Raw genomic sequence first — 25,556 nt, 5'->3', positions numbered from 1 at the left:
TGGCCTTGAACATGATAAAGGGTGGTTGCCGGAGGGAGACAAGCTTTTGGCTTGTACCTTCAGTTCAGTAAGAAACTTAATCGCACACCTTAATCTCCAACTCAGTGCCAGATAACACAGCAAAAACACCACTTTCTTGTACAATTCCTTTTTTACAGTTACTGTTGTACAAATAAATAAGTACACTATTGGAAGTACTGTAGTGCATGCTCTGTTTTATTCCTCCAATAAATTAAGCTGAGCATGCACTACTGTCAGAGTCTAAATTTAGAATTAAGTAATATAGGAATCTCCCAAGACACAGATTAAAATATATTCAAGTCAGTCACTGAAAGCAAGTTAGTCTTGTTTTTCAGTCTAGTTTTGAAAGGTCAGTCATGCCTTAAATATCACTGTAACAAAAGGTAAAACAGATGTGTTTACATCAGATGCGCATGGACTAATTTGTTCAAAAGTAAATGAAGACAGAAGAAAGATAAGGCATTAGATTAAACAGTTGGGACATGCCTTTAGGGGAAAGGCTTATTTACAGCTCTATTGTTTTATTTATGGACTCATTTAGGCAAGGAACAAGTAGAGAAGCTGTTTAAAAATGTATTTTGGAAGTTTTCTTAAAAGATTTTGAACAATGTTGAAGAAGGTTTTATCCATTTATCTGTGTTTTGTGTACCCACATAGCATCAAACAGGGCTATTAACATCAGACATCACAAAACCTTTAGATTCCCAAGCTAAAAATAAACATGAGTCCATTTTGAGTTGGATCTGCTTCACTCATTAAACATTAATAATCTGTAATTCAGCTTTTAGTGAATTTAACAAGACTTTGAGTATCCTGCTTTATGTGAGCTGTTTACATTTTTGGTGAAGTCCTTCTTTAGCGCCACATAAATTGCCTATGAAAACAAGAGCAGTCTGGAAATGTAAAAAATATATATACAAAAGTTTAAAATACACAAGAAGAAAGGAGTATTTAGGATACCTAACAAATAAAGTGGCAAAATGCAGTACATTTATATAAAAAACTCAGCAACCGTCTGATAATCTCTAAAAGTTCCTTATTCTTCTATTTACATGAACAGTTTAAATGAACTGCCAGTGTGGGAGCTTATTCTAACTCAAATTTATCTTGTTATTTATTTATTTTCAATATCAGTTTTACTAAAGTGGACTGAATAAATCTGACCTCATGAAGGTTTTATATAAACATTCTCATAACTGGGCCCTTCATCTTGTGCTGCCAGAGTCTCATTAACAATGACCTCTGATACTGTGGAAGCCTCATCAGATGGAGCCACTGTCTCGTAGCCTGCATCTGACTGTGTGTTGGTTTCAGAATTTGTGCTTGGGTCAGTGCCCTCTACCGACCCTTGCACAGGGCTTTCAGGAACACTGTTCAGTGTGGAGGACAGGGGCCTCTTGGGGGTGCTGTTCTCATGTGGAGAATCTGTTGCCCCGGCCAAGATTTGTTTCTTGCGACTAGGCTTTCTTATGACTACTTCAGATGGGCCTGGCCCACCAGCTTGCTCCCAGACACTGGCCCGTGCCCCCAGTTTCCTGCGTGGGGGTTTTGTCATGGCAGGCCCTTTTCCTTTGGGCCGGTTTGCTTCCTCTTTCTGTCTTTGAATGCTGCCCAGTCTGCGTAGCATGGCCTGCACTGGCCCTTCAGAGCTGCTCTCAGGCTTTGCTACTTGAATAGGTTTGCCCACAGTCATGTAGACAGTGGTTACTTTCTCCATATCTGCCTGGCCATCAGAGGAGGCCTGCGGCTGAAGGTTTTTCCTGGTGTTGGACAGTGTGCGTCGCCGACTGCCTGGGACGGTGAGATAAGTTTTTGAGGGTGCAGAGCTGCACCTCTCTGAGTCTGCCTGAGAAGTCTCAGGTGCTGAATTAGCCTCTTGGTCCTCAGTGGAGGCATTAGCCTCATCAGTACATTCCTCCTTCTCTCCTTCCACTTGCCCATGGTTCCCCTGCTGCAATGCAGAGAGCATAAGGACCCCCCAGGGGGCTTTAGACTTGCGGGCATTAGTTGGCAGCTCTTGTGCCGAGCCACGGCGCTCTTTAGAGCTGAACTTCGTGCCCTCAGCAAAGGAGACGGAGGGCCGTTTGGACTTGGCGATGCTGGAGGTACGGGGGATGCCGAAAGCCAGAGACATGTCCTCACTGCTGAACGCAGACGGATCAGGGAAGACGTTACACTTAGAGCTCAGCTCCTGGAACTCACCTCCCGCTACAGCTGGGATGTCTGAAAAGAGCAGAGAAGCAAAGCTTTCACTGGATTTGGGCAATTACTAGGGGTGTACATCTTCATCTTTATGATTGTTCATATAAAAATGTGACTGGACAAATTATTTACCGATAACTACACATAACAGCCATGCTATCAACATGTGGAATTTATCTTATTTTTCTTTACATTTTGTATGCATAAGCAATCCTGTATATATATTATGTGTACCCTGCTTTTATCTAATTTGCACACACTTAATGTGACTCAAAGACACAGACACTGTGTAACAACCCATTCTGCTAAAAATGTTAATCACTGACTCACATGCATTAAAAGAAGTGAAAAAATCAGAGGAACAACCATGAGCACAAACCTGAAAGAACATCTGAGAATGAGCACATCATTCTTTTTACATGCTTTATTTATTTATGTATTTAGTCTGTAAAACTTGGTGTGAAAAGGTGCAAATGGAAACTGTTTTAGATACTCAAATGTGTTAATGTGAAATACCAATACTGTAAACTTACTGTACAGTTGTTATAAATAATGAAAATTCTAATACGTATTGATAATTTTGCTCCATTTTGTCAAAATTGCTTATTGTCCCAGCCCAATTCTTTACAAAGTAGATAATAAAAGACAATAAAAATAATACAACAAGAATATATAATATACTATATACTATATACTATAATATACTATAATACTATAATATAATATACAAGAATATTATAATCGATTCTAATTGATTTTAACATTGCAAAATCAATGCAGCTGAATCACCACCTTTAGATCAATGCATTGTGATGCATCTACGCAATATTACTTTGTTAGCAATTACTGATGATTACAAACGAAAGACAATAAGAATTTGTAAGCTAACTGACAACGCTTGGGAAAAATCATTTACTGACAAGCACAAGAGAGAACACATTGTGTGAGCATGGATCCTGTACCTTCTCTGGGCGGGATACAGTACAGCGCCTCTCCTTCCTCATCAGTCTCAAAGGAGTCAGTAACCCAGCCTGAGGAGGGTGGCTCGATAAAACTGTGGTTAAAGGTGAGCTCTGGATCATGATGAGACACTGGAGGCACAACAGAGAACATTAATGGCCAGTCAAAGTATTGTGTGAAGCAAATCTTTGTCAGTTTGCAGTTTAACAAATTAAAGAATACTATTTAAAAAAAAAACAATTTAGTACTGCATAAAAGTGAAAGATCACCCTTTTGTTTATTTAATTTCCAGTCATAACAGCTATTAAGTTGAAGTTTTATTTATTTTTCAATATCGGAGAAAGCAGGAAATATATAGCAACACAAAAGTCTCCAGCACTAAGTGTAATATCAAGTCTATCAGTATTTAATTTGTCCACTTGTCTTTACTTTTGTGCCCCCTACTGAAACTTTAATTCTTCCATCTCTTCAATCTTAAAACCAACGACTTACTTACTTCATTAAAAAAGCAACCGTGAGAAAATGCTAATTTCACAAGGTGAAATGACCCCAAAATGTAGATGGACAGCGTATATCATAGGCATTAATGCACAGTGTGGTGTTAACCACAAAATGCACAAAAAATAAAAATGCATATGTAACATATATGGTGGCTCAAAATGTGGCTTTTATTAAGAGCATCTGACCTGTAACTCTTGGAAGTCCAGAGGACCAGAGAGTGAGGCATGGCATGGCTGCACTCATGTTGGCAAGCACTGTGTAGACATGATGCTTCATGCGGCCCGTCGTGCTGCCGTCCCCTACTGCCACTCTGTGGTTTAGGCAGAATAAACTGGGATCATATGCTGCTCTAAAACACTGGCAGAGTGATGCTAAATATATGCAGAACAGTATACTGTATTGATTCAGTTTAAAAATCTTACCTATCTTTTCCATCAGCTGGACTTCCACAACAGCAGCAGCAAAACAATAATGCAAGGACAAGAAGCAGCAGAGGAACCAGAAGCCCTGCAAGAAGCCCTGCTCGACTGCCTGGGAGACACATGTACAAATTCACACATGTATTGTGTATATTTTCACTTTGATAACACAATAGGTTGAAATGATAAGAGGCACATACTGTAAGGACATGCCCCAGTTGCAGGATGGCACTTGTCAAATCCACAGTCACAGGACAAAGAGCAGTTTATTCCGTACAGACGCTCTGGACACGAACTGTTGCAACTGTTACATAGCAATAACAACAGTTATAGTCTCATTAAAACCCCATACAGTGTGCAAGCAGTTACACTCTCAGCTGCCTTACCTCTCACCCAGGAAGCCAGGCTGGCAAATACAACTTCCTGTCACCTGATCACAGTGACCATGATAGCAGGGGCTGCACTGGAAACGACAACCATCTCCAAAAGTCCCCTTAGGGCAGGGCTGGTCACACCTGCAGAAGGAGGAGAAAGTGGGGAGTTAAAGGTGACTTCCACTGATTTTTCATTGAATTTCTGCAATAATAAACAATATCATTCAGAGTGGTTCATGTGAAACAGTTCATTCTAGGGAAACTTATAGATTCAGGATTGTCAGGGTTGTTCCCAGTGGTGGTGATCAGGTGAGAATCAGTTGTCTGAAGAGTTAATGCCTCTGTCACAGAATGTTATAAAATGAAATGGTTACAAATTTGTTCTGGATGCCTGAGACATTGTTGTACAATAGATTTGAGATAAGCTTTTGGTCTAAAACATTTTTTAAAATCCATTCACAGTGGAAAGGCACATGCAGGGGTTTGTAAGATAAAATAGGCCCCTGAAGAAAATGACTTTGTTCATATCTCAGCATTGAATTATGCAGAAATTTTGAAAAATCCATGGAATTTAACTGTTACATCAAAGAAGAATGTTCAGAAAAACTTACAGAACGTACAGAACTTATAAACATTTATTACTGGTCGGAAAGTAGTTATCCCACTGTAAGTTATTTATTAACCTCTTAAACTTTATGCTATTATTTAGTTATTAATCTTATAAGAATTCTTCAATGATATTCAATGTATTAATATAATTTCATATTTCAGTATAATAATATGATTTTAATGATAACCGTTCTGTTCTTAAAACAGAAGAGACAAGCTGTTTAATCAAAGTACATTAATAACAAAAGCCAATGGGCAAGTATTTTGAAGCAGTGGTTTTCTCTTCTTTTTTCAGAGAAATACGTCAAAATTACTGTCTGTGGTGATCAACCCTATGCTACAGATGCAGCAGACGGATATTAAATTAAGAAAGGCAGAAGTGTTCATTTAAGGCTACTATAATTACTGTACAACTACTACAAATTATTCAGTAACAATGATAAAACTAATAGCTGAGTTATGTAGTTATGTAGTTAGAGTAAGGAAAGGACATTTAGACCCACAGGCATGTACCTACAGTGTAAGGGGTCAAAATAATTATTCAAAAAAGGAAAAAGGCTGAATTAATTAGACACAGATGGCAGAGAGGAAACTCCATTTGCAAAATTATATTTACAGCAGCCAGCAGTCCAACTATTCTTCGTCAGAGTTATTTTATTTTCATTTCATACCCCCTGTTTTTGTTTGTTTGTTTGTTTGTTTTTTTCAGGAGTTTGTTTGAAGTAACAATTTATTTGTAATAGTTAAGGTGACAGTTATAGCAGTGCGAGTCACTAGTTGGTCCATACCTTGGTCCGGTCAAGCCCGGGTCACAGCGTGAGCACTCTCCTGTTGTGGCATCACATGGCTCCTTCTTCCTGCAGTGGGGACACACCTCCTGGCAGCGGATGCCATAGTAACCCAGTGGACAGGGCTGGTCGCAGCGTGAGCCGTTCCACCCTGGAGCGCAGGCATCGCATGAGCCATCCAGCTTGGAGCACGGCCTGTTCCCCTCACAGTGTCCACAGCTACACCCACAGATGAACAGCCGCACACATATAAGACATGCAGATGACATAAGCATTTTCCTGGTTGGTGAAATACCATGTTTTATCAGACAAGATCTATTCTTTAGACCAATAAAGGCACTTTGATGTCAACTGTTACATTAACATAATCCAGAGTTTGCTTTCCACTGATTTTCAAAATTTCTGCATAGTCAAATTATTTAAACATAAGTCATTCCGAGTCAGTGTTGTTCATAGCAGAAGTGATTGGAAGCAAATGTCTGTCGCATTTAATACCTCTAGAAGCTTCCTAACAGAAAGTTGTTACATGAAAGGTAATGAATATGTTGCTTGATGTGTGAGACATTGTTTTACAATAGTTTTGAGACAAGGTTTTGGCCTAAAATATATTTTTAAAAGTCATTAATGGCGGTCAGGTGCATGCAGAGCATTGAAAGACAAAAAAATTACCACTGATTTAAAATTGTCAACATTACCTAATTTAAAAAAAACTCAGTAGACACATGTGGTTGTTTTGGATAGCAAATAAAATTGTTAGATTTGTGTTGGAGAAATCACAACCCCGGCCCCTAACACAACCACTGTAAAGAAATATGAGCTGGCAAGTTTCTCTATAATGAAACATTTCACATCAGACCACTCTGAATGACTCTGTTTACTATTTCACCCTATGATTAATACAGAAAGTTTGAAAAATCTGTCGTCAAACTTTGCACAGGCAGTGTATGCACCACTCCAAGTGCGAAAACTTTTTTCATGTCCCTCCTACTGCTACGCATGAACATGACACTTATTCATAGGATAGAATTACAAAAAATTAAAAAGAGAGAAAATCCAATCATGGATCACAATCTTCATGATTTATTAGATGTAATTGGGAAAGCTCACAAACGCTGACAACGTTTCACCCAAAGACATCATCGGGTCACTTTAAAGATTGCAGTGATTGTGGATTTCCTCTCTTTTTGATTTTTAGAATGCTTTACGTGAAGCTGACATGCCAGAGATTCTAACTAAAACACAAAAAAGCACACCAATCCCTTGCCCTCTGCAGTGGTCACCTCTGTGTACAGCCTCTCCCGTAGAAGCCTGCACTGCATGGTTCATGGCACAAAGGGTTCATGTAGCCCGGCTCACACATGCAATTGCCTGTGTATGGGTCACAGTCTCCGTGGCTGAGGTCGCAGATGCAGTTGCGGTCGCAGCTCCGCCCCCACCGGCCCCGCCGACACAGACAGTCCCCCGTGTGCTGCAGGCAGGGTGACGAGTTGCAGTTGCAGCGCAGGCTGCACTTCAAGCCATAGAAGTCCTCCTTACAGAGGCAGCGGCCCGTTGTCTGGTCACAAGTGGACGTACCCTGGTGGCACTGGCAGGCCTTATTGCAGGTAGAGCTCCACCAGCCCTCATCACAGGTGCAGTTTCCATATACTGGGTCACAGCGCCCGTGACGGCTACACTTACAGCTGTTCTGGCACAGGTTGCCCCAGCGGCTGGGCAGGCAGGTACACTCGCCCGTAGCAGCATCACAGTGCCCGTGAGGGTGGCAAAGACAGAGTTTGCGACAGTCTGAGCCCCAGAGCCGAGGAGGACAGCCTGCATGGAATATGGGTGAAAGATTTAAAGGTAACACATTATTTGCAGTGGTCATTTGTAGATGATTGATAAACTCTTAATAGATTATAAATAACACATCAGCCACATATCAGTGAAGTAGCAGTAGTGAAGCGTCTGAATACATTGAGGTAAATATCTTTAAGATGTCCTGTTGATACATTACTTACATTAAGTAGATGTATTGTTAATATGTTACTTCCATTATGCGAAACCTAACCTTGCACAACCTTGCCCAAAACCTAACACTAACCCTGGCCCTAATCTTAACCCTAACCTTAACCATAACACAAAACCTAACCCTAACTTATGTTTTTGACATGTTACTGAGGGTCCATTGAGTGTTTCATTTAAAAAGAACCATTCAAAATAAAGTGTCACCAACATTAAATTGCATCAAAGTGCATTTTTACTTGAAGTATATCAATCTAGATCAGGGGTGTCCAATCTTATTTGCAAAGGGCTGGTGTGACTGCAGACTGTCATTCCAAACAAGCTGGAGCACACCTGACTCTACTTGTGTAATCAGTCAGACTTAGTCTTCAAACATTTCATTGGGTGATCTCCTGCTTTGTTGGAGTGAAAACCTGCACCCACTCTGGCTCTTAGTGGAGAAGGTTGGAAACCCCTGCTCTAGATCATGTATTACTGTGAAATGTTTGAAATCATTTCAGTTTAATTTATTCATCTTATAATAAAGTATTCAGTGTAGACTTTTGTAGATGTTTTTTTTTTTTATGTTTTCGGAACAATAACAAGTTCCAAAATTGGTTTCTCTTCAAACTACCCTACATGGACAAGAGTATGTTTTTATATCTAATATTGAAATTGGTAAAATAGTTGTAAATCCAGATAAATAAGTTTCCTTTGGGAACCATTTTGCCTTGCATGTATGTTCTGCATGTCTCTCCATCATGAATAGGTTAAACAAAAAAATTAGGCCAAAATATCTCAAAACTAGCGGCCAGAAGGATAAGCGGTTTAGATGATGTGTGTGTGTGCGTGTGTGTGTGTGTATCTCAAAACTCTAATTCTAAAACAATGTCTCAGGCCTCAGGCACCATATTCCATAACTGTAACCATTTCATGTAAGGTAGTTTTTTAGGGCAAACTCTACAGACTTCTGGTTCTTATCACCACTATTCTAAAAGTTTATCTAAAATAGCACATTTCACACCAAACCACTCTATATAGACAGGCCAACCAGCCACTTCAGTGAATACATCTCCTTGCTCCAACACTCATTGTCCATGTTATCAGCTCCACTTACCATACAGGTGCATTTTGTAGCTCATTTGTTTCTCTGTACACTTTGTTAGCCCCCTTTTACCCTGTTCTTCAAAGGCCAGGACCATAACAGAGCAGGTATTATTTGGGTGGTGAGTCATTCTCAGCACTGCAGTGTGTTAATGTGTATGACTGCACTGGTATGAGTGGATCAGACGCAGCAGTGCTGCTGGAGATTTTAAACACCTAAGTGTCACTGGACTGAAAATAGTCCACCAACCAAAGCAGTGTCCTGTGACCACTGATGAAGGACTAGAGGATGACTAATAAAAACTGTGCAGCAACAGATGAGCTATCGTCTTTGACTTAACATCTACAAGGTGAACCTACAAAGTAGGTGTGTTTAATAGAGTGGACAGTGAGTGAACACAGTGTTTAAAAACTTCAGCAACACTGCTGTATCTGATCCACTCATACCCAGCAGTCTGAGAACGTTTAAGGTGGCTAACAAAGTATGCAGAGAAACAGATGGACTACAGTCTGCAATTGTAGAAGTACAAAGTGGTAAGTGGACCTGATAAAATGGACAAGGAGTGTAGATACAAGGTACTTAATGAAGTGGCCAGTTGGTGTATATCAGTGTTACATAGATTTCTCAATTATCACAGCTCTGCTTATAATTCTGGACACATCTACAAAGTCTTTCACAACTTCCTACAAATTATTTGAAGCCTATGAAATTGCACAGTACCAGTATCGTAATAGAATACTTTTCTAAATGCACTTACACCAAAATCTTTTTTTTTATTATTGAAAATAACATTCTCAAGGATAACTAATTAACCATGTTCTTTTAGAAAAAAACAATATCTTATAATCAACTGTGTTTGGTAAATACATCTATTTTAATGGTCAAATAATATTAAAAAAAAATCTTTTTAGAAGTTTTTATCGTCTTTGTACTCACGGGTTTGGCACTTGTACCCATAGAAGCCAGGTTTACATCTGCACACTCCTGGATACACACACACCTCATCTAGCATGCAGGCTTCCTCACCCTCACAGAGTGCTAAGGAAAGAGGAGAATTCCAGAGTGAATCTCAAAGTCCTCACACACAGTTATACTATGAACAAGCTTACAGGGTAAAAACATTATGTTTGTGTTTAAGAATTACAGAAAACAAGGCAAGAACTTCATATCAAACAATGTGCCAATGTTCTAGCTGTTGCACTTACGTATAGTGCACTCTTCACCCTGCTGAGCCCATCCAGAACAACACACATGAGAGGAGTCCCTGTTTATGAAGGAAAATGAAAAATATATTTAAGTCAATGATAATATACATTATGTGTCCAAAATATTGTAGATGTCTTCTCATTCAGTGTTTCTTCTGAAAACAAGAGAATTAATTAGCTTGTACCCACTTTACCGCAGTAATTTTCACAGTAAAGTTCAAACACTGCTGCAAGGAGTGTCAAAAGAGCATTAATCAGGTCAGGTACTGATGTTGGATAATTAATTCTGGATCACAAACACCAGCCATCTCATCTCAAAAACATTCAATGGGGCCCATCGCTCCAAAGAACACAGCCCAATGCTAGAGAGCTTTATAGTCCTTCACTGACGTTTGGCATTGGGCATCGTGAACTTAGCCTTAATGCCGCTGCTGTAGAGTGTCCCATTCTACTAGTAGTGCTTTTCTATGAATTGAACTGAACACCTATGTCAGCAGTGGGTAGCTGAATTCACTAACTAGAAGAGTTGTCTAGATACTTTTAGATATATAGTGTTGTTAATAAAATACATGTAATTAATGTCTTAAAGCTTATGGGTCCCCACGCGGGCCCACACTTCAGTCCCTTACTCTCATAACTACATAACATACGTATTAGTTTCATAGTAGTTATTGAATAATTCATAATAGTTAGTGATTAGTAAGTCTAGGGTTCAAGGAGTTAATGGCAGTCTAATATTTCTTTAGTTTTTCTGACTCATAGGACTAAGAAACATTTGAGGATGTGAGTGGACAATATTATATAGCAGTCAAAATTTACAACAAAAAAGGGAAAAAACAAGAGAAGATTGAAGAAAAACATGAGATTATTAAGTTTCATAAGTTAATAAAGTAGGATTGCAGTACCTGGGGCTGAGACAGACATTCTTCCCTGTGGGCGAGAGCTTCTGAGCATAAGCCAGAGAGCAGAGAAAGAGCAGACCTAGGCAGGCCAAGATCCTCTTCAGTTCATCCATGCCTCTCTTCTCATGTGAAGAACCAGAACCAGAACACATCTCTTGACCCAGTCCAGGACCAAACTATTGGGAAGTCCTGCCGGCTGTAGCCAGTGCAGGCCCAGCGCTCCTCTTCCTCACTCTCTGTATGTCTGCTGTGGGCCTGGAGAAAGCCAGGCTCACCAAACCTCTTCATTTCCTCTAAGAGTTTCCTGGGGAAGTGAAGCCAACTTCCTCCAATTCAGTCAGCTGCTAGCCTTTTAAAGACACAACCACAGCCTGGAATTCTGGGAAGAACAGCACTTTTTAAAGCTGAGTGTGTGAGCATGAGCAGGTCTCATCACTCTCTTTGTGTCACCCTTTCATTGTCCCTCTCACTGACTCACATACTCACATACAGTACACACATACACATGGACTCTCAACACAAAAGAGTACAGGACTACAAGAGAGGGGGTCTCAATGTCTAATTGGCAAATAGCAGCAGGAAGTAGCAGTCAAAGGCCAGTTGCTACTGGCAATCAGCCAGCGGCAGCTGCCGATCAGTTAGTGGCTTCTGCCAGTCGGACAGTAGTAGCTGCTAAGCCAGTTGCATGCATTCTTCTCACATGTGAAAATCACACTAGCAGCACTTACGCCACATGCAACTTAAATTGGCATTGAAACTGTATGACAATCAATCTTGAGTGGTAGTAGGAAGTTTTGTAAGTTGCTGCTGACAGTGAAGCGTGGCTGATTGTGGACTGTCTTTAGCCTAGTTCGAAATGGCATGTTAAGCCTTGAGGTCCTCATTAAAGTACACACTTTGGTGATGTCAACAACATGCAGACTTATGTGGCAACAGACCTTGAGGACTCTAGGTTTTAAAGAGTGCATTTTAGACAGTCTTGTGCACCATGCAGACTCTGAGCTAATTTGCTAATCTACAGTTGCTCAGTAGCTTTCTAGCTAGCTGTCTAGCTAGCTGTCTAGCCCAGTGTTTCCAACCCTGGTCCTGGAGTACCCTCTGCTCTGCACATTTTAGCGTTTTCCCTGCTCCCAAAACATAATTTCATTAACAAGTGCACCCTTTGAAGTGGGTGTTTTAGAGAAGGAAAACACTAAAATGTGAAGGGTTGGGAACTGGTGGCTTACAACATTGAAATAAATACAAATAAACACAAATACAATAAAATATAATGATTTCTTGCTTTCAGTAAAGTTACTGATATCTTAACGTGTATTGTTAAATTTTATCATCAGCACGTCATTTAATTTAATGAAGGACTGATAAAATGGGTATTGAATGGAAACGGAATAAAATAGTGGCCTTTCTCTGGAAAAGCTTGGGAAATGGTTAAGATAACACATTCACACATACGACTATCACAATGTTTCTCTTTAGTGTTTTTTGCATTTATTCTAATGGTAGTTTATTTTTTTTGAGTGGATAAATGGCTTTATATACAAGACTTTTGCACAGTACTGCATATAACCAAATAAAAACGTCTATTTAAGTTGCTCAGTTTCAAGTTCTATAATTCATATCTTAGTTGGGAACCCCTTTTATTGAAGCACTATAAGAACAATAATGCTGTATAACAATATATATTTTTAAATTTCACTCAAGATATATTTCAAATTCTGTCATATTTTGAATTTACCTTGTGAAAACCTGTGCCAAAGTAGACGGTCTCTTTAATTCCTTTTCATCTGACCCATGCTTTTTCTTACAGACATTAGTCTGCCTTTAAAGATATATTGATAAATGCCACAGAAATATTTTATTAATTACTTATATTAGAAAAAAACAATGCAGATTTGCACCGATAACTGCAATATTAAAACCCTTCTCTCTGAAGTAAAATTAGCATGTCTTTAGAGTTTAGTCAAGACAGTGGAGCTTAAAAGTCCATCTAAATGATCACAAAAATAAAAAAAAACACATATACTACTAATAGTGTGTATATGGTAATTCGATAACTATAGAATTGAATAGAAATAAAAGCAACAAGTTGTCTGAGTGATGTCTCTGAGTGATTTCATATGCTTATGGCGCTTACCTGAGGACATTTTTGTGTATTATGTAAATCTGTTAATTAAATGATTTGACTATTAATTTCGTTGTTGTCCAGACTTGACTACACTAATTAAGGTGTACACCTAATGGAGGCATATGGTAAAAAAAAAACTTTTTTAAGTGAAGATGCTACATTAATGAACTGAAGAATACACATTGGCAGCCAGCAGTTTTCAGACTTCCAGGATTCAGCATGAATCTAAAGCAGTGCGGATAGGCCTATGGTTGTTCTACTAAATTTTTATTTGCTGAATACTGCATGACTTTATTCCTGTCCCCGGGTTAATTTAATTGCTAATCTAAGGTACTGTTTATACCTTTATATTTTTCATTTCTTAGAAAACAAGCAAAAGTAGCTTGGCAGAAATTATGGTAAATATGGGGGACAAATTTTAATGACAGCGAGTAAATGCTAATTGTCACCATGAATACTATTAGCACCCACAGCATACGACAACTTCTGTGATTGGTATTATAAGATGTTGCTAAATACTGGTGTGCTCTTCACATGCAGCAAGAATGTGTCACTTGGATTTTCAGCTGCCACTTACCGTCTGCCTGCTATTGGCTGCAAATACATACTACAGCTCACTCTACATCTGCCACTGACTGCTACCTACTGTTGCCACTAGTGACTACAGCTACCACTGCTGACCCGCAGCCACCACAGACCGATTGCCACTGGCTGACTGACGGCTGCCTTTTGCTGCTACTTCCTGCCACCACTAATTAACTACAGCTGCCACTGACCACCTAGCAGCTGCCATTGACCGAGGGGCAACTGCAATTAGAGGCAGAAACCTTTCAGGAGAACAGTTCAGAAGAAAATGACCCATCAAATCCATCCAGAATAATAACACATAGATTCAATGACACTTGAACGCTTTATTTCGATTTATAGCTCAAATGTTTATAACTCAAATATTTATATACATAATGCATACAAAAATAAAGTGAAATTACTACTAACTTCACTATGTGAGCAGTACTGTGGACAGAGCAGAGATGGTCACTGTGTCTTTATTCCTGCCCACCAGACTATTATGGTCTGGGAGCACTCACATGATCTCTGGTTTCCCCTAAAGGAAACAGAGGCTTCCTCTGAGTGAACACCTAAAGACAAACAGATAGACAAAAACAGACAGGAGCCAACCCAATGCTACAAACACAATGCCCTGTTTATGAAGTCTCTCATATTCATTCAGTAAACGTCAAGTTTCTGAAAAAATCTTTGGCCTTTCAATGAATCCTAACAATGTATAACATTTTGTTTAGGTCTAGCAAAAGAACAGCTGCTTTTTTATCTCACGTTTTACCCGCAATTTCATTTTTCACCTGCATTTCATGCAGGGTTTTAGTACTAAAGTCTTACTTTTGTAATGTACCATTGCTATTCACAATCCGATTTATATAAAACATTCAGGCAAACCAAGTCTTGCTGCATTTAAAGGAACAAATTGTTTCTCAAATGTGGATTACAGACAAAAAACTGGTATGTCTGTATAAAGAAAATCTACAGTTACTGCATATGCATACATTGGCTGCACCGCTCCAAACATTAAAAGCATTATTTCACTTAAAGGCATGCTAAAAACCCCAAAAACATCAACAAGAGCCTAAGGAGTCTAACAAGTACGATTAATCAGGTCAGAATTAACTAAAAATACAAAATGCTCTAATGCCCCCTGGTGGCAAAAAAGAGTATTTCTGTGATTGTCTTTGGTGCTGGTTTTAATACACACTGTCATCTTTCGTTAAAATTCATACTAAAATATGCTCTACAAAAATAACAGTTTCGACTCTTCATAGAAAACATTACAACTGTGTCCTCACAGACATTTATGGTACATATCATATAACAGCTAAATAAAAGGGTTACAGTTTCAAATATATAGTTTTAGTATATAAAATAAATGCTCTCATTTTTTCCAGTGCTTTCCTTTGCTGCTTCTAACCAATTAGAAGGTTCTCACAGAGTGACTACGTCTCTGTTTTTTTCCTGTATTGCTGTAATCAAATCCTAAATGCTCTTCAGAGCATGTACAGCCTAAAAGCTGCAGACCTCCAAACACCACAACTTCAGCTGGGTAAATTCTCAGACAGGGGGAATTTAGCTCTCAGGGAGAACGTCTGGGTTCAGTCTCCACCTCGGGCTCCTGTTCATCTGGGTTGATGATCTCCCATGTGGAGCTAGACGTCTGATGGCTGGGGCTCTTGCCACTGCTTGAACGGGTCAGGAAGCCAAAGCTGAGACAACAGGCAGAAAGAGATAGCACAGATCTCTAATCAGTTATAGAGTCCAAGAAATGGAGGGGGAATTCCTCTGAGCATAATTGTAGTGTAAAATAAAATGCCTTAAATTGTCAACACGAGATAAGAGTGCCTCAGTCATAGGAAGTGACCTGCAGCTGGTCTTTTAAAAACAGGAAAACATATCTTAGAGTTAAAGAGGTTTTCTTTCTGAAATATTAGGAAACAACTGGACAACACTAGCTGCCCATTAATCTTCTGTCATGACTGTATAAGGAATAATTGAGTATACACGGAAATTCATTAACAGCTGCAGCCAATGTATTTTTTTCCAGGAACGTAACTCTAAACCAGTTGCGCTCCCCAGTTCAACTACTAAAAAAATCCAACAAAAGCATGCAGCAAAACATGTCTCAGGTTATGTGCTACATGTTTACTGGGATTTTGAACGACTTCCTACACACACCTTTTCTTTCAAAGAACATGTAATGTTCCTTCATAACCTCATAACAAATCTCCAGTAGTTCAACTGCCTTTAATAATTACCTAGTTTAAGCATTACTGAAAATTCTTATATCAAATTCCACATGATCCTAATGAAGGATTAAAAAGCGTGTCCTCTTGACAAAAGGATTTTTGGCCTATAAAGTGAATGGAGCACTCACAGGTTTCTGATGCGTGATTCTGCTGGTTTACTGTCAGTGCAGTCTGTGTCAGTGTCTGCAGTCTCTCTTCTGTCAAACAAAGGACCCTTCTCCTCATCACTGTCAAACACAAAAACAAATAATGAAAATCAAATCACTGTAAAACCATCACTAAGTGACTGTTCAGACTTACTTACCTGCTGCATTCATCCTCTGGAATGCCCAGCATTTTGGCCTTGATGACCGTCCTCTGTTTCTTTATAGCAGAGCGCACCGCCTCCAGTAAAAAACCTGGACATCTCTCGTCATTCAGGATCTCTCTGCAACACCACAAGAGAGCAGATTCTTTGAAAATGATGCATGGGAAACGTGTGTGAATTAAGTAATGCTCAACATGCTGGAGCAGTTCATGAGCTCATCACTGAAAATGATAAACCAAACTGAGTGACTTAATAATCAAACATTGATCATTTTACAAAAACAATTTGGCCTCTCAAATGCAAGCTGAGTGGGGAACTACCAACTACCAAAACTACCAATTTAACTAAAAAATTAAATAAGTCTATAATTACACTGTGGCAATGGTGTAAAATATGTATCGTATCTGCAAGTAAAGGTTAATTTAATCTGTTCAAGTCTGTGGGTCACATTTTGGACAGACTTTGTAGAAGACCATAAACAGATGGCCACGAACAAAACAGTAAAAAGGTTTGTTTTGCACTTTTGGATGTTCAAATATTTTAACCTTCAGTTGTCAGTCCTGTCTCACCTCTGGTAGTAAGCAAGCTCTTCTTGCACCAGAAAGAGATTGGCTTTCAACTCATTCCTCTCAAAAAGCATGTCCCGCACCTCCTGCTTGGTGAAACAGGGCCGATTCGGGTCCTTCAGGTCAATGACCATCTTACCAGTGAGGTCAATGGCTGGACTATTCTGTAGAAGGAAGTGACAGCACTGCATAACAGTTTCAAGTCATGTGTCACTCTAGTACAAAACATAGTGGAAGTCAAACAATGAAGAAATGATACTGTAATAGGTTTTTATGATGATGGTACTGACTGAATCACATCTGGTGACTTGGTAATGATTACCCTTTTGTGGCTGTTCTTCAGTTATTTTTAATCTTTTGTTTTCTATCAAGTAAATAAAACTGGATGTTGTTTACTTTTAAGACAAACACAGCTTTTTGGTGTGTTTTAAAGTTTAGATGATAACCAAACAATCCAGGGAAGTTTTTTACACTAGTAGGAAGCTGAATAGGTGAATACGCCTTTTATATAAGAATGTAAAAAAGCAAGCGTATGTTTTTATACAATGTGATGACACGGAAATATTGTGTCCCATAAGTATTATAGATGTACTTAACCCTAATTTTAAGCTAAGTAACCAAAATGAAATGGCTTTGCCCTTGCGGTTTTAAAAAGTGAAACCTGTACAGTATTGCGCAAAGGTCACAGACCACTCTTCATTTATGTAATTTCCTTCTTTGTTTTTCAGCATCAGGAAAAAAGCAAAAAATACCATTAAAATCTAAATTACACAGAAGCCAACAAAACTTACAATATATATTATTTTTACGATAATATATTTTTTTTAAATCATCATTTATTGTGTCCACCTTTTGCCTTTTATTGCAACTTCCATTCTTTTCAGGAGACTTGCTTTCAGTTTTTCAAAGACATGCAGAAATATTTTTCCATAGCTGCAAAGTTCAGTCTTAGAAGTTGCATTTTTTGCTGCTTACAATCTAAGTAATCCCAAACATGTTCAATGATGTTGAGGTTTGGACTCTGGGGTGGTCAGTCCATGAAAACACCAACAGCTTCTTTGTTTGAGTTGCAAATTTTCTTCTTCGTCTATTTCCTTTTCTCAGTAACAGCTTCTTCACAGCTACACATCCTTCCAGACATCCTTTCAGACAGAGTTAAGTTCTCTTCTCACAGTGGAAGGATGGACAGAAACACCTGTGCATTTTTTCAGACGTGAAGCAAGAGTGGAGCTTTATTTTCTTCTTATCCTCAAAGATGAAATTTTAAGTACTGTTAATCTGATGGACCTGGCCCAGGTGGAAGGGTTTAAGTATCTAAGGTTCTTGTTTACAAGTGATGGGAAGAGAGATTGTGAGATTGGCAGCAGGCTGGGACAGACGGCAGCAGTAATGTGGTCACTGTACTGGACAGTAGTGGTGTAGTGGGAGCTAAGCCAGAAGGCAAAGCTATCTGTTTACCGGTTGGTCTACATCCCAACCCTGACCTATGGTTATGAGCTTTGAGTACAATGGCCAAAAGAATGAAACTGTGGATACAAGCGGCAGAAATAAGCTTTATTCACAGGGTGGCGGGCTACACTCTACTTGATAAAGTAAGAACCGTGGTCACCTGGGAGGAGCTCAGAGTAGACCCGCTACCCCTCCACACTGAGAGGAGTCAGTTGAGGTTCGGGCATCTGATAGGGATGGCCCCCTGGCTGCCTCCCTTTGGAGGTTTACCAGGCAAGGCCTACTGGGATGAGACCTTGAGGTCGTCCTAGGACCCACTGGAGGGATTATATATCCAAGTTGGCCTGGAAGTGGCTCAGTGTCCCCTAGAATGAGATGGAGGAGGTTGGGAGGAGCTGGGATTGCCTGCTTTCCCTACTGCAACCCTAGCTGGATCAAGCGGTTTAGAAAGATGAAGATGAAGACAATCTGGTAGGATGGTTTTGGTGGTCTACCAGGTGCTATTTTCTCTGCATCTTTTAATTGTTTTTGAATTCCAGTTTTGGAAACTTTACTTTTTTCCCTTGACTTTCCCCTTCATTAGGTAAGTGGATTACCTTTTATCTAATCTTCTCAAAAATATCTCCTAAAAAATGTATGAATTGTGCTTAACAACCGTTTTGACTGGAAATTAAATAAATGAAAGGTGGCCTCTGACTTTTGCAAAGTACTTGCAAAATTACTTTTGTAATAAGCACTTTACGAAGTCAGCATCATTTTGTTGGTCATGACATTGTAGGTTAACCCTTTTTTTCTCTGGCTTTCCTACAAAGTCTGTCATGGACCATTACCGTGCTAGCAGCAACGTTTGTGCTGCTCTGCTCCAGCTGTGTGGTGAGTCGTTCTATCTCTTTCTTTTTCTCACACAGGTCGGCCTCCATGTCTGCTCTCCTCTCCACTGCACTCTTGAGCTGAGCCTGCATCATGCTCTGCTTATGCCTCAGCTCTCCGTTCATCTTCATAAAGCGGTCCAGCTGCTCCTGAAGCTGCCAAACAAAACACACACCACCACAATATACATTAGAGCATTCTCTATTTAAAAAATGACCTAACATCTATAGGCATATTTATGCAATTGTACAATGCTACTGTCATCAAATTAGAGTATACTGTCACTACGAGAACAAAACTTCTATCTATATTTTTGTATTTTGTTTCCTTTTTAACATAATTTTAAAATGCCAGCTGATGTTCACACTTCATCAAACTTTTATGATAAAAGGACTGATAGAAATGGTCCAAAATGACTTACAATGAAATCTTTTTACTTTAACATACAGTGAAAGTTAAGAAAGTTTTTTGCTTTTTCCTGTAAAGCTACATTTTTGAAGGTACAGGGTTTTGTTCTGACAGATGAAAATGTAGCTACAATCTAGAATGCTTTGTCTGTAATAACCACCTCAGCATGCTGTAATGTGCAATAACCTGTTTGTCAAGTTCTCTTTCTGTGAAGGCTAAGCAAAAAAGGAACATCACCTGATGAATATCTCCACCGATTAAAGGGACGAATTGTTAAAACATAATCCTATGCTAAAGTCAGAGAGAACCCTTCATTTATTTATTTTTCAGCCATTAAGTGCAGATTATTAATTTTTCAGAAGACAGTTCAGAGAAGATTAGATCTAAATGAATCCACTTGCAAAAGGAAGGGGAAAGTGAAAGGAAAATAAGTGAAAGAATGGGAATTTCCAAACAATGGAAGCTGTAATAAAGACAAAGTCTGGACACACTAAATACTGAAAAATGTGATAAGGTTAAGTCTTCTGTGTCATCTTCTGTTAAATATATTTACTGTTTTTGCCCTGACACTGAAACTTGTATTTAATGGCCATTTTAATTGGAAATTAAATAAATGAAAGATGACCTCTGACACAGTAATGTATATAAAAATGAATCCACATTAATAATGCATTTATAATGCATTAAACAGTTCCAGGACTTTAAATAAATAATGCTAACTTGTTGTAAATCTCTAAATGTTTGACTTGTATCCAAGTATTAGGAACTCTGTGTTCCAACAGGCAGCTCTAAAAGAACAACTCTAACTTTCAGCAAACATTTCCCAGAATGTCAGTATTCTCTGTCCAAAAAAGAGAGAAAACTGTGTGGAGAACGTGACTTTTGCTCAGACTTGTTTTCACAAAGGCGTGGCAGGCTGTTCTTTAGCATTCAACCTTTGACTGGATTAACCGCTGTTAACAGCACAGTAACCTGAGTCATAATGCAGAGCCCCTGTGCTTTAAACACACTTCCCAGTCAGCTGACGCTTCCCAACCACACTTTTGGCAATAGCTGCCCAAGATAATACACCTGCAGTGAGCCAAGCAACGGTACAAACCGTCACAGTCATGTCTACCACCACTATCTGATTCCTGGGAAAATAGGTCGACATATTCTTCGTTAGGAGGGTGTGTGTGAAGCCAGATATTTCCATACCGCTTCCACCTCTTTAGACATTCTGGATATTTCTTGCACTTTTGCTCTGAGCTCATCACGCTGTTTGTCCACCACCTCTTTAAGTTTGAGCATCACCTCTCTCTCCTGACGCTGCGTTTGGTCTGGGGGGAAAAGAGGAAGATACTGTTAACAGTGAATAATAACTAAGTGCATGTACTTTTACCAGTTTGCTATTTTGATCCTTCCTCTTTTAATAATTAATTCCTGACAGAACAAGTTTTCAAGCATTGGGTAGAGAATGACTAGCTATGTTTAAAATGATGCAGACAGGCCTGTCATGATCATGACATTTTAGCTGACGACTTGTCATGCAACTAATCGTGAGTAACAATTTAATAGTGTTTTCTTGTTCATCATATGCACCTATTAAAGTACAAGCCCAAAGTGGCAAACTGGCTGATTAGTTTCCTTGCACATAGCTATTTTTTCATTCATTCTGCTATCACACATGCTAAAAAGTCAGAATTAGATGAAGAGCTAGCAAAAAAACAAACATTAGTTGCATGGCACTCTAAATTAAAACATTTATTTTCATAAGACACATGAGGTCTCGATAAATGCATTTACCACTTTCTTCTTTTTACATTTACATTACATTTACATTTATCTGAGCCATAACTGTGAAATCTAACTGTGGAAAGTGACTGCAATCAGCTTAAATAACTGCGATCATCTCAAATAACTGCAATTAGGCGACTATGTAATAATTGTGACAGGCCTGGTTACAGATAAGTAACACCATTAATGTCTAATCATAAGGGAAAAGAAAAAAACTGTAAACATTAAGACTCTTGATTGACTAGAAAACTAGTTAATACCCTTTAAAATGTTTTAGTGAAGTGAAAATAAGTCCATTTTCAATCCGTTTCCGACCCATAGGTAGGGTAAAACACACATGTTCATGGAAGTCGGGAACAGACTTTTTTCAGCCAACAGCATTAATAATCTTTTATGGCACATTTTCTGAGATCCTTAGAATTCCTTCACCACAGACAGTATAAAGCTGAAGCTATTACACTGTAAATACAGCTAACTGTGACAGTAAAGAACAAAGTAGGTCAAATTATTTAATTCGAATTTTATCACACAGACAAAAATGAAAAGGACTCTTTAGGAAACTGTATACCTTTGTATTCCCTCTCTGTCTATGAATGCTCTTGTAACAATGCAAAATTGCATTCCTAGCTGTACTGCTACACTTTTGTTAATTTGAATAAATGTAAAATAGGCCATTTTTGTAACTACACATCAGTACTTGACAGAAAAACAATAAATAGTTAACATTAGAAACCAAAGAAATGTATGACAAAGTTGTCTACTGGATAAATGCTGTTAAAAACATAACTGAACAGAAACAGTTCTGAATTTGGACTGGTCGTGTCCAAGGCCTGTATCATGGCTGATCTCCAACCCATTTAATAATCTCAGTCTTGGTGGCGTGACCATTCCCGTATGTAAGATAAGTGCATCACTATGTTTTATTATCCGTTATTGGAGCTTTGAAGATGTAGCAAACTTACACAGAGGTATCAACAGAATTCCACACATGCAAAAGGTATCACATGAATTCAAATGAGACAGCCTTTTGCCAGTGCAAACACTGATGTCTGAAACACAGATGGATTGGAGGCACCACTGGTGTGGTCTGAGTTTGGTTATGAAGACATGTCTGTCAGTTTACCTTCCTTCGAGAGAGAGCTCTGCAGGCGGCCCAGCAGCCCCTGGTTCTCTTCCTGCAACTGCAGCACCTGAGCCTGCAGCTCGTCCACCTTCAGCCTCCATTTCTGCTCCTTCTGCTGCCAGTCCTGCCCAACGGACACAACAGATCATTAACCATATGACACATACATACATATCTTCAAAGTATGCTAATGTCTCGGTAGCTAACTTGCTACATTTCCCATTCCACCTTAAATAGTCCAACAGTGCTGATGCCTGAAGTGCCTGAATTTAACCGTTGTTTCATTTAAGGAGGGACGGGAAAATTCGAACAAGAAGCTGGCAAATAGCTGACTTCAGCTTCATATCACCAAAGGATTAGGGGTGAGCAATAAGAAATATCGCATCCAACCTCTTTGAAAGCATATGATGCCCTAAATTTAACTACAGCCAGCGGCGAAGTTGCTGAACTTCACCCTCCTCTGCTATCACTACAGACTGGCAGGGTCGTTCTGTTTTATTTGAGGTTGTTCCATTTCATAGGGGAAGAGATTTCAAGCACTACCCCTTGTAACTCGGTTTCAAGAAGCAAGGTGGCACTCGAAAACAAGGGGTAGGGGTAAAAATAAGAAATGGGATTGGGCCTAACTATTAAAACTAAAAGTAAATATCCTTTGTTTATGATTTCATCAGATTTGAGAATCGACTGACATGACAGAGAATTTATGTGAGCTGTCTTCTGTCTTTCTAATTGTAAAAAAGTAAAATTAACCAGTATGTTCACTTTATATCCACTCCAAAATGAAATGTTCAAGGAGCAACGTGTTATATATGGAGGTGGAATTAAGCAGCAGATATAGCTCAACTAGTAAAGTACAAATGCTTAAAAATAGTAAGTACAGAAGTGATGTATTTGTCCTCCAAGTTTACCCTTTATGAAATAACTCTCTGTTGTGGCGGCTGCAGCACCATAGCTGAAATATGAGGTTTTGTTCCAAAACACATTATCGACCGCTTTCAAGAATTTGTTTTATTTTCATGACATACATTTCTGGGAGTGAGCTTTGCACATATAAGGAATCTCAATGCTGCGTTATTATTAATAGCATCTTTATTAGAGATATAAAAATGTATCTTCCATCACACACCAGCTGTCATTCTTTTTAGCTTGTTATATCCAAAACTGTAACAAAATGCACAGAATTATGGACTGAAACACTTCACATGTATCATAAGACATCACTAGGTCCATATACATATAAAGAGCTTCATTCTCCATTTGTAACAATTTAGGACATAATGAGCTTTTGAAAAACATAACAGCTGATGTGCACTAGAAATCACACTTTTATTTCTCTAATAAAGGTGGTACCATAATGCATAATTGATATGTCTTGTTTTTGTAAGCCCACTCCCAACAATGTATATCATGGAAGAAAAAGAAAGGAAATTCTTTAGTGGTCTATAATGCTTTTTAGAATGAAACCCCTTCACTGGTTCACTGTACTTGAATATACACACAAGACATTAGTGGGACGGGAGGGACGTCACGTCTACGTGATTTGCTGACCTTTGATGACCAACGTGGACAGTCAGTCATTAAGAGAGCACTCAGACACAGCATACAAAACTGACCATACTGGAAAAACATGGACTTTCGTCACCAATCACCCCATAACGAAAAAATGAAGACATTATAGGCTTCAAGTGTGTAGTTTGGACAGACTGCTATGCTAGAAAGATTCTTATAAATTAAAACACACGAAGGTTCCTATTCTCCAGCATCAGGCGCCAGGAAGTAACTGCTGCACCATTTAAGGTGGAACGGGAAATTTCGAAGAAGCAGATGCCGAATAGGGAACCAATTTCAGCCTAGTTTAAATTACGCCTGTATCTAACAAATCGCGTGGCATAACAAAGCTAAGTGGACATTTAGCCAGGGCTAGCTAGGCTACATCACTCATCACAGCGACGCTGTTATAACTATACTGAGCTCAGGGTTAAAAGAAGGCCAGATTAACCTAACTTATATGTTCCTGTTGACTATTCCACGGTACAATGATACTGGGAGCGCTAAGTTATAGTATTTTACCTTTAAGTCGGTGTTGTTGCTGCCTTCCTCGCATTCCCTCGCACTGCGCTTCTTCTGCTGCTGTACCTGTAGCGTCTCAAACGCCTTCAGCAGGTCCTCTTCTTTGCTCCTCTGTGACTGATTCCTGGCGGCGAAGCTCTCCAGTAGCTCCAACACTTTCACTATCTTCGGTACCAGACCCTCCACGCTGGCCTTGCCGTAGTGGTCAATGAGCTTCTCCACTTCAGAGCCGATGAGTTTGGCGATTTCGTACACGTCGTCCACGGTGAGAGCCGAAAACGTCGTCGCCAAACACTCGTTAATCCTTTTGACATCTTGGCTTTGCTCCACCGTTTCCATCGCAGAATGAGAAACTACACGAGTCGAGCCGAGTGTAAAAACCCCACAGTCAGCCTGCCATGTTTTCAGCCTACGTGTAGTTTCTTTTTTTGGTTTCAGTTCGCCCCAACTGCATTCACTGTAGGCTAAAAAACAAGCTACATGCTACCGTGTTATGAAGTTATAACGCAGACGCCGTTTATTCTGGCAAGTTTACTGAGCCAACCGTGTCACTGCACTGGTTCCAGCCATTTTCGATTACAACCTGCAGCGCCCTTTCAGGACTCACCCTGACACGTTCTGACATGAGTTTGAGCCACACGGTGTAACACGATACGGACGAACTGTGCTCCACTGTTTGCATAGTGCTCTTCCACACTACATAACGGAACATTGGTGAAGCACTAAAGGCCGTGTGTTGTTTTTCCACTGCTGGACCCTCCCCCTTCCTCGTCTCCTGGCCAATGCAACTCGAGGGCTTTGCAGTGGCGCTTTGCTTAGGGCTCTCATGTTCGGTCTACTGTAACAGACCGTATGAGACAGGAGAGGCAAATTGGCTTTGCTCCACCACGAGCAATCTAATCAGGAGGCAGCGCTTCTTTGAATACATACAGGCAGCCAATTTGCATGTACTCTTTAAAGTAATAGTGCTTTGAGTTTGT

General features: G+C 39.4%; 2 protein-coding genes across 2 annotated transcripts; both read right to left on the bottom strand.

Annotated features, from left to right (window-relative positions):
- Window positions 1-72: 72 nt before the first annotated feature.
- scarf1 (scavenger receptor class F, member 1) lies at window positions 73-14,298 on the bottom strand. The gene is made up of 12 exons (XM_036563851.1): window positions 14,191-14,298; window positions 11,073-11,418; window positions 10,168-10,226; window positions 9,899-10,000; window positions 7,155-7,686; window positions 5,875-6,093; window positions 4,490-4,618; window positions 4,304-4,407; window positions 4,107-4,215; window positions 3,870-3,994; window positions 3,186-3,314; window positions 73-2,244 (listed from the first exon to the last, which is right to left on the bottom strand). The coding sequence occupies exons 2-12, from the start codon at window positions 11,219-11,221 to the stop codon at window positions 1,187-1,189; spliced, it is 2,715 nt and encodes a 904-aa protein (XP_036419744.1). The 5' UTR covers window positions 11,222-11,418; window positions 14,191-14,298; the 3' UTR covers window positions 73-1,186.
- On the bottom strand, window positions 14,086-25,359 carry LOC118803285 (Rab interacting lysosomal protein). The gene is made up of 8 exons (XM_036563859.1): window positions 24,577-25,359; window positions 22,507-22,630; window positions 20,805-20,926; window positions 19,160-19,354; window positions 16,884-17,044; window positions 16,312-16,434; window positions 16,136-16,234; window positions 14,086-15,467 (listed from the first exon to the last, which is right to left on the bottom strand). The coding sequence occupies exons 1-8, from the start codon at window positions 24,913-24,915 to the stop codon at window positions 15,338-15,340; spliced, it is 1,293 nt and encodes a 430-aa protein (XP_036419752.1). The 5' UTR covers window positions 24,916-25,359; the 3' UTR covers window positions 14,086-15,337.
- Between the last annotated feature and the right edge of the window lie 197 nt (window positions 25,360-25,556).

Source organism: Colossoma macropomum, unplaced genomic scaffold (assembly GCF_904425465.1).
Source record: "Colossoma macropomum unplaced genomic scaffold, Colossoma_macropomum, whole genome shotgun sequence".
NCBI classification, from domain to species: domain Eukaryota; kingdom Metazoa; phylum Chordata; class Actinopteri; order Characiformes; family Serrasalmidae; genus Colossoma; species Colossoma macropomum.
Note: the sequence above shows the minus strand (reverse complement) of the source record. Positions and strands in the feature narration are given on the sequence as shown.